The sequence below is a fragment of the Sander vitreus genome, chromosome 1, assembly GCF_031162955.1.
Source record: "Sander vitreus isolate 19-12246 chromosome 1, sanVit1, whole genome shotgun sequence".
NCBI classification, from domain to species: Eukaryota; Metazoa; Chordata; class Actinopteri; order Perciformes; family Percidae; genus Sander; species Sander vitreus.
Genome location: NC_135855.1, coordinates 38,481,684 through 38,491,389, shown reverse-complemented (window position 1 = coordinate 38,491,389; position 9,706 = coordinate 38,481,684). Strand labels below are relative to the sequence as shown.

The 9,706-nt window shown below is 42.7% G+C and overlaps 1 protein-coding gene across 2 annotated transcripts; it reads right to left on the bottom strand.

Annotated features, from left to right (window-relative positions):
- Window positions 1-3,075: 3,075 nt before the first annotated feature.
- On the bottom strand, window positions 3,076-7,260 carry LOC144520971 (G2/mitotic-specific cyclin-B2-like). Of its 2 annotated transcripts, none has more exons than XM_078255112.1 (8): window positions 7,113-7,260; window positions 6,815-6,928; window positions 5,995-6,273; window positions 5,752-5,910; window positions 5,443-5,679; window positions 4,322-4,462; window positions 3,372-3,482; window positions 3,076-3,294 (listed from the first exon to the last, which is right to left on the bottom strand). In XM_078255112.1, exons 1-8 carry the CDS (start codon window positions 7,137-7,139, stop codon window positions 3,184-3,186), a joined length of 1,179 nt encoding a protein of 392 aa, XP_078111238.1. In that variant the 5' UTR covers window positions 7,140-7,260; the 3' UTR covers window positions 3,076-3,183. The 2 variants fall into 2 exon arrangements, with proteins under 2 accessions (XP_078111238.1, XP_078111246.1); XM_078255120.1 differs by having other exon boundaries at window positions 6,815-6,925.
- Between the last annotated feature and the right edge of the window lie 2,446 nt (window positions 7,261-9,706).

Here is a 9,706-nt window from a genome sequence, read left to right as displayed (position 1 = left end):
TTGTTCAGGCTAGCTTTTGGTAGCCTATGTCTTTTTATTTATTGATCATTTTATCTGTTGTATTTGTAGTTTATTCTACTGACTGTTTTTACGATGTTTTTATCATGTATGCACATTCTAAAGCACTTTGTGACCCTGTCTGTGAAAAGTGCTGTATAAATAAATGTTACTTACTTACTTATGTCCCGTAAAATGTTTGACCCTGACCATACTGACGTGTATCTGTGCAAAGTTTGTTACTAGAGGTGTTTCCACATTCCTCTCCTGAAGGCGGAGATGTCTCTGCACTTTCGAATGGAAAAACATGTTAAACTACAGATTAAAGTGTTAGTGCGTAACTTTTTGATATTAACTCAGTGTAGTGGGTAAAGGCAAATAATAGAGCTGCGAGAACAGGCTGGTAAGTTCAATTACATTACACACAAACCAGGAAAAGACAGCACTTAAGTCAGATAATGATATTACAATATCTAGTCTCATATCATATCGATTTACTGTATATTGATATATTTCCCAGCCCTAATATGAAATAGTAATATTTCTGTTGTGTGCATCAGATTGCAGTCCTGTCCTGCTTCAGAACCATTGAGTCAGTATGGAGGAGGAAGACGAGGAGGAGGATGAAGTCATGCAGGGTCAGTGTGACGAGTACAATGCTCCTTCACACACAGCAGACACAGTCAGTCGGTTCAGTGTGAGGGAACGTGAGCCTTTAAATGGCGATATTCTGCAGCGTGAGCGTACAGTTGTGATTACACACACAGCTAACTAACTGTCTGTGTGTGTGTGTGTGTAATCTGTGTAACGCTGCTGCAGGCTGCTGAAGGACTGAAGACAGTTTGTCTCGTTGGGACTTGAGATGGTTGTGACAGATGAGTGACGCTCTGGATTAATGACACTGTGACCTCAGACTAACAGCCAGGAGTCATTCTCTTCTCTCTCTCTGTGCAGTTACGTCGTATCACAGTGGACTCATTTATTTCTTCAACTTCTAACCCACAAAAAAGAGACGTCAGATGTCACAGTCAAGTACTCAGATACTTGAGCTTTAAAGGGGAACTCCACTGATTTTACACACAGTATAACTCCCTGAATTGTTGTGGTAGAGCTCTCAAATTTGGACACAAAGTACCTTTTATTTGTCTGCAAATAGCAGTTTCCATTTGAGGAAAGCCACCCTGATCACAGAGGACCTCCTTCACCCTTTCCAGTTATTTTACAAGAAATCCCTCGGCAATAACCACTACGCATAATACAGTCCTTCCAGAAAAATGGAGTTTTTTTGTGATTGTTGCGGGCAAAAATCCTTGATTATGCGGCACGTTTTCTTAAAAAATGAGATGGAATATGCGGGATATTTCTGCAATTTTATGCGATAAAAAAAGGATGGTTTCATCGTGGCGTCATCGCGGGGTTTGCAGCTTTTTCGATGACGTTCACGTCGCGTAATTACGTCACTTCATAACGTTCCCATGGCAACAGGGGAAAATGGCTGCTTTTGTGTGACGTAAACGCGACATTTTTCTACTTTCTAAGAGATGTGACTTTTTAACGAAAATGCGGGGATTATGAAATCATGCAAGCCCCGCATATTTTGCGCGAAAATCGGCAATTTATGCGGCGAAAGTGTGGTGTATTTGAAAAAAAATAAATATGCGGCCTTTGGCCGATTATGCATTGAATTATGCGATCGCATAATCGCGTTTTTCTGGAGGGACTGACTATAAATAAAGACTTTACAGCTGCTGTTTAGTGTTTTTAATAAGCCTTATTGAACTTCTGTCACCACTTTATACGTATGTATATCTTTATCCTTTGTGTCATAAGGAGTTTAAACAGTGTTACAACCATCCCCATCAGCAATTGTTTAGCTAGCTGTACTAACATGGTTTGAAATGAGCAGATGAAAGACACCAAAGTTGGTTAAACATGGGTTAACCCGCTAAAGGCGCCTTCCCCATTGCGAGTAGGAAAGTTTAGATTCTCTGCCCGAGCCTGACCCGCACTAGCCTAATTGGGTGGGGAGAAAGCTCTGCTCTGACTATAATATGACTGATAATATATACCCGGCCAGTGCGTCAGCATGCAGACCGTGGCAAAGGACGGTATTAACTAGGTGATGGAGACCAGAAAGTCTCCTGTATGGTTCCAGGATTTGATGATGTTGCTGCCTTGATCCGATACCAACACTATTCAGCAGAGGGAGCTATGGTCCAGGTTTATGTTAACGTTTCATTAGGATCCATTCTGAACAACGCAGTTAACATGCTTCGTCCTTGTTGCATTAAGAATTTTAAACAGATTTATGTAGTTCGAACAATAGTTACACGTCAGTTATAAACGGCCCAATGTATTACATTGTCGGGTTTAAAATCAGTTACAGTTAATGTGTTGGGCCAGGCTCGGGCACAACGTGCATGGGCTCAAGTAGGGTCGGGCTTGGTTTTTTTGGGCCCCATCTAAGCTTGAGTAGACAAGTTTGCCTTTACTGGTGTGTCACATTCAATGTCAGTAGGAAGCAGCATGGAGGACCGCAACAATGTTAGGGTTGGTTGCTTTGTCAACCCTGTGCCAGCTAACTGAAACCGTGACTGCACTTTTTGGGCGCAGGTGTACAATTTGTGGCGAAGAAGTTACCAACGGAGTAAACGCAAAATGCTCTGAAATGTGGAGTAGAAAGGTTGACTATTTTACCTTCTAATGTCCAAAAGTCAACTTATTGCTCAAATTTATATTCTTACTGGCAAGCAGACTATTTGGCACCATTGGTCAAGACATGCCACAACCTGCAGGATTACTCACTATATGGAAGTGTTCAAACACATGTCCAGATGTTTGAAACGTAAGTGGAACACTTGCAGTCAGTTTAAAGCTCCACACATTGTGTCCAAAAGTTTTAGTCCACACCCAAGGCGGTGAAAGTTTAGTGTTGAACGTTTGTGGGCTAGGAAGCCTACATCGAAAACTTGTTGAAGGCTTAGGATTCTAAACGTGCACAGGAATAAAACCTGGCATACCATCAAGATTTGACATTAAAAATGTAGCGCCCAAATCTCTGAAAAACTACAAACCTAATACAAAAATTAAAAGTTTTATTTAAAAAAAATGAAGTTTCTTCACATCTACAATAAAGTGCAAGTGAACTGTCCACTGATCTTTGGAAATGGAAAAAGTAAAGTTGTATCAAGGCTTGTTGATCACAGTGGCCGCCATGGCGACGATTGTCGGTGACTTCAGATGAGGAATAAGGCTGATCTTCATCAGCTTGCTGCTTGAGTACTTGTTCCTGACAGCCTGCAGAGGGGACAAGTTATTAAAGTTTCATTTAACACAAAATTCACAAGTTACTGTGTGCTTGTCATGCAACTCACCTGGAACTTTGTCTTTCCGTCATTAACAGTCACAACATTTTTGGCAATGTGCTGCATGATGGGCTTCAGGTGGGCCGCGTCGTAAGTGGAGTAGTGCTGCTGTGTAGGAGACTGACCAGACCGATCAATTAAATAATGCAGCAAAAACTAAATTAAGCATTACATGAGGTGATTTCATGCTTTGACAGTGATTCAGCTAGGACAGTAATCACTGAGTGTCAAGATGTTAAATCACACCCTCAAGTGTAATAGAGAATATACAGTTACTTATAAACTTCATATTGGGGTATTTGCTCTCAATAGACACGTTAGTCCAAACTAAACAAGCCAACTTGAGCAAACATTATGCAATTTCCCAACATGAATACAACTGCATGTATGAACACAAAACTGCTTTGCTAGCAAGATTGTGTTGCAACCAAGATATCTGCTGAAAGGTTTCCTCATGATAGATTTAGCTGCCATGTCCAAACTTAAAGCAACAGACAGTTTCTGATCCGTTTAGTCAGCTTGAGCCAATTTTAGTTTTGTAGAGCTTGTGGGATTTTCCAAACTGAGCAAGTACCACACAACTGGTTTGCTAGCTGAATCTTTTAAGACAAAGGATTCCAACGACAGATTTAGCTCCTGTGCTTTACGTGTAGCAGCTATCTAACAGTGTGCTTTAGCGATGAGCGTGTGGCTGTGTGTTCAAACGGCTGTGCCGTCAGGCTGATTTGAGCATTTTCCAGACTGCCTGGTTGGATCTACATGTTACGTAGTACAGAAACCACTCACATTCATACACTGAGGCAGAGGCTGCCGTACAAGGTGCCACCTTGGCAGATAAACATTCACTCCGACTGCAGGGCCAGGGATCGAACCACCAACCTTCCAATTGGCAGGTGACCTCTCTACCACCCCATAGAAACTGTCTAAGTGTAGAGGTTTCACGATTCGGTCAGACTCACCCAGGGCAGCTCTTCAAGCAGCAGCTGGGAGAGACTGAGTGCTGCAGCCGCGATCTCAGACGGCCGGTAGTGAACCATGCTGTAGTCGACGAGGGTCAGCTCCATCAGGTACTTGGCCAGCGTGTGTCTCTCTACATCAGACTGAGACACAAACAACCCGCCCACTGAGAACGCTGGATACTTGACATTAAATCCAAACCCATCTAAAATACTTTCCTGAAACATTTTAAATTTTTAAAGCAGTTTCCTTCATTAAAAGGGACCTTGATAATGACACAAATGGATAATGTTTCCCCTTAAAACCAAGGCTTTTCTCAGCAATAATTAGTCAAATAAAATCCACTCAGTTGGTATTCAAACTGACCAATAAAATGGAGATTAAACATGATACTGTGCAGGTTACCATCTTTTTTTTAGAAGCCATTACAGCAGGGGAATTAAGGCTCAGTGCACTTTAAACCACCTCCCCCCCCCAAAAAAAAGGGATGTAGTGGCCTACAGATGCCTGTATAAATAAATTGCTGCTGAGCTCAAGACTAAAAATGTGCCAGGTTTTATTTAATATGAGCACGTGTAGGTGGTCAGAGTTGTGTGCACATAGCCTGCAACTCAAGACATGGAAATTTAAAGTACATTCTGTTTGGTTTTAATAGTGCAAGGGAAGAAAAGTGAGGCTTAACTGCTCGTTACATGCCACCCTTTACGCAACCATGGCAAACTGAAGACCCAGTGAACTGATATTAGAATGTGGTTTAGGGTCCCATAAATGAAGCAAAGTTCCCACTATAGGACTTGAGCCCTGATATTCCGCTCGCAGACAGTAGATCGGAGGCAAATCTGTGTTGGCTTGGTGTGAATCGTTCAAAGGCGTACGGGTCGCTGTGCTTCGCAGACACATTCCAGACACAAAGTGGGCTAAATATCTGGAGTTGTCGGGACTCTGCCAGGTAGCTCCAGACAATGAGCGCCAGACATGGGCTGAGGTGAAACCAGGGAAGAGGTCGCCTGTAACTTACTGTTACAGACAGAAACTCATATAGTGTCAACAGTAGAGAGAACGGACCACTTTGAAAGTCTTGTAGTGGGAACTCAGCTTCAGTTACATCTATGCAAAAACTCACATTAGCCACTTTGGAGGCCCGTCTGAGGAAGTGCAAAGGGAGAGGACGTCCCAGCTCAAAGTTCAGGGTCCTCAAAACCAGCTGCTCCATCTCCAGAATCTGAGCCTTTGTAAAGGCGTTGTCCGTGATGTAGGCAAAGTCTCCCACCTCGGGGGCGTACATCTCCTCGTATTTACAGGCCACCAGCATGGCCGTCACGCCAACAAGCTGCAGCTTTCTGCGAGAGACTGGCTGGACCTGCAGCACAGCGGGAAACGTTTATATACACAGCTCACAAAAACCGAGACAGACAGTCGAGTCAGATCTTACCTGGAGAAAACGATCCAGGACCGCAACTGTGAGGTACAGAGTCTCCTGCAGCAGCTGGAACCGGGAGTGAACCTGGACCAGCCAGTCGACCAGAAGCGCTCGCATGCGTTCGGTGATTTCATAACCCTGCATGTAGTTGGCTCGTACGGCCTGCTGCACCTGTGGAGAAAGACGGTGATGTAACGCGCACACACCAACGCAGGGAGAGCGCAGAGAGTTTGGCTGAGGGAGGGAATAACTCACCTCCAGGACGTGTAGATAATTATAGATATCTTTGACGTATTCTGAGCAGAGCTGCGGCAGGTCTGAGTCCTGCTCGTCGACATCCTGCACTGTGAGCAGTGCCTCGGAGAAAGCCTGGCACAGTTCTTCCTCCTCCTTCATGGACACATCAGCCACCAACTCCTCTGAAACTGAGGAGAGAGGACCTGCAGGCACTGGGACCAGGACTACTGAGGGCTCCACGGGTTTGGCTTTTTGGGATGGTTTGACTGATGCAGTCGATTTGGTTGGTCCAGTCCTCTGAGGAAACAAATCAAATGTATTTTATTCAGAAGAGGGCATTAGAGTTTCAGGCTGCAAAGCTCATTAGATTTGAATAAACAAAACATTTGATTGAACATTTTGAAAATAAGTTGCCATGTTGGGACAAACAGTTACTAGTGCGTATTGTCAATAAGCAATTAAGCATATTTGCTTAAATTTATTTCAATTATCCCCATGGTTGGATGTACTTCAATAACTTGCTTTGAAAGAATCAGCTAAATGAATGTTACTGCATGCATCTCATGTATTTTTGCTTAAAGTGTCAAATAACGTTACATGGTCTGATCAGATGTGACGTTACACGATGTTACAGCGTCTACATGATTTTGGATTTGTGGACACAGGTGTCCATACTTTAGGCTATATAGTGTAACATTAGCTCGTGTCCATGTGTGTTTTGGATTATTTTCCGATTCACAGCGTTGATTACAAGTGGAAACAGAAAAATTAGGCGATAAAGGAAACATGAATACCAATTATTGAACGAAACTATGTCGTTTCTCCCCGATAATGTTACCTTTGTGTTGACTGCTGCACCGGGAAAGTTGGTAAGCTCCCCGAGAGCAGCTCTCCTTGTACCTGCTGGGGGTTTCTTCCCCATCTTCACGGGGTTCACTGCAGCTGGGAGCTGCTAAAAGAAAAAATGAAACAAAATAAGTGCTCCGTTAGTCCGTTAACACGCTTAATAAAAGCTAAAAGCTACGTTGGGAGCAAACTGTATGGTTAGCTAAAGATACTAACTAGCGAAGCTAACATAAGCCGCTTTGCTAACAACTAAACGCAGCAAAACAGCGAAATAACTTCAGTTTACTCACTGCAGCACGAACTTCAACAGACGACATTTTTAACTTCGGCAGCAACGAGGCCAAACTTTGAGTTAAAAACAATACTTAGAAACCAGCAAGACTTGCAGAAAGATCTGTCCACACCGATTTTGTTTTTGCAGGTAAACAACACAGCCACGAGCACCTTTTAAATAGCGCTCCGTCAGATCTGATTGGATACAGCTTTTGTAGGACGCTCCTGATTGGCTGAGAACCAGTGACCTCAAAGATACAGTTTCAAGAGAATTTTAATGTTGTACTTCGTCAATGTGGAGTTAAGATACTTTGTATACTACTGAGGGAATAAGTACTGCATCATAGATCATAAAATCATATCACATGTTTTTTAATGTAAATAAACTAAGTGTCAATTAACTGTAGTGGAGTAAAATAAATTACAATAGTAAGAGAAATACTCAAGTAAAGTACAAGTATGTCAAATGTGTACAAGGTAAATGTACTTAATTACATTCCACCACTTTGTTTGTTACTATGACAATATGAAAATAAACACAAAAACAACATTGTGTAAAACTGTGTAAAATATATAAACTAACAACACTCATTATTATTATTACAGAAAAGTAATTAGGTTCTCAAAACTGAAGCTACTGGTGAAGTTTCTTAATGTAGTTCTTCTTTATATATATATATATATATATATATAGGATACCTCTGGTGATATTTTATAGTTTTCTTATCGTCAACAAATTCCATGAAAAGACTAAAACCAACAGTGAATGTGTCTAACATGTATTGTGTGTGTATTAAAGCCTGATATATCTTCTTCCTCTGTGCCATAGAGCTTTAAGGGTGTAAGAAAAAATCTATACACTTGAGTATCGCAATATTTTATTTAGCAATACTGTACTGATTTTCAAAACATTTTTTTTTTAGTTTACATGCAAAAATATTCATGTAAGACAGTGGTTCACGTTTATGTTGTATTTAAACCCCCTACTGCTAGATGGCTATGCTGAGATGCACCACTAGTGTCCTTGCCTAACAGTGCCTAGCAGTGCCTAACAGTGCCTAGCAGAGCCTAACAGTGCCTAACAGTGCCTAACAGTGCCTAGCAGAGCCTAACAGTGCCTAACAGTGCCTAGCAGTGCCTAACAGTGCCTAACAGTGCCTAACAGTGCCTAGCAGAGCCTAACAGTGCCTAGCAGTGCCTAACAGTGCCTAACAGTGCCTAACAGTGCCTAGCAGAGCGTAACAGTGCCTAGCAGAGCCTAACAATGCCTAGCAGTGCCTAGCACTAGTGTCCTTGCCTAACAGTGCCTAACAGTGCCTAGCAGTGCCTAGCAGTGCCTAACAGTGCCTAACAGTGCCTAGCAGTGCCTAGCACTAGTGTCCTTGCCTAACAGTGCCTAGCAGTGCCTAGCAGAGCCTAACAGTGCCCTAACAGTGCCTAGCAGTGCCTAACAGTGCCTAACAGTGCCTAGCAGTGCCTAGCAGAGCGTAACAGTGCCTAGCAGAGCCTAACAGTGCCTAACAATGCCTAGCAGTGCCTAGCACTAGTGTCCTTGCCTAACAGTGCCTAACAGTGCCTAGCAGTGCCTAACAATGCCTAGCAGTGCCTAACTTTGCCTAACAGTGCCTAGCAGTGCCTAGCAGTGCCTAGCAGAGCCTAGCAGAGCCTAACAGTGCCTAACAGTGCCTAGCAGTGCCTAGCAGTGCCTAACAGTGCCTAGCAGTGCCTAGCAGAGCGTAACAGTGCCTAGCAGAGCCTAACAATGCCTAGCAGTGCCTAACAGTGCCTAGCAGTGCCTAGCAGTGCCTAACAGTGCCTAGCAGTGCCTAGCAGAGCCTAACAGTGCCTAACAGTACCTAGCAGAGCCTAACAGTGCCTAACAGTGCCCTAGCAGAGCCTAACAGTGCCTAGCAGTGCCTAGCAGTGCCTAACAGTGCCTAACACTGCCTAGCAGTGCCTAGCACTAGTGTCCTTGCCTTAGTATTTATGCAAAAATAACAGAAAATGCTGTTTTCAGCCTCTCAAATGTGGAAATGTCCTGCTCGTTTCTGTTTTATTTCATATTAAACTGAATATATTTGAGGTTTTTGACAAAACAAGATATTTAAGGACATCACCTTGGACTTTGAGAAACTGGGATGGACTTTTTTTTTTTTTTTTTTAAATAGACATTTTATAGATAAAACAATTAATCAAGGAAATAAACTACGGATTAATTGATAATTCAATTAATTGTTAGTGGCAGCCCTGCTCATACAGCACCAAATGTGGATTCATCTTTACTTCTTATCCTTAGTTACATAAGTCTGCCTGTCTGTGTTTGTTTCACTGTTGGTTTGACTTTTTGCTTTAATCGTCAGCTTTTAACCATCTAGGTTGCTGCCTCAGTCTGCGGTATCGTTCGTCTTTATGCGTGTACTGTAAGCGGCTGCTGGTCCATGTTTGCTTTTTCTGTTAGTTTTTATGCACCTGTGACTGTTTGTCTGCTTCAATTGTTAGTTTGTATGTCTATTTTATAGTGTTTTATCATGTGTGTCATTTCTAAAAGCCTAGTCTATATCCTCGAAGTTCCATGTCCAGGATTGCTCCGGTGCCGACAGAAATTCCGCCG

Bases quoted from the DNA above. Each gene is read 5' to 3' on its own strand.
- LOC144520971 (XM_078255112.1), bottom strand. From the start codon at position 7,139: ATGTCGTCTGTTGAAGTTCGTGCTGCA. The intron at 4,463-5,442 runs GTGAGTTTTTGC...TTTGTGTCTCAG, and splicing joins GGGCCTCCAAAGTGGCTAAT to TCTGATGTAGAGAGACACAC. The intron at 3,295-3,371 runs GTGAGTTGCATG...TCCCCTCTGCAG, and splicing joins ACGGAAAGACAAAGTTCCAG to GCTGTCAGGAACAAGTACTC.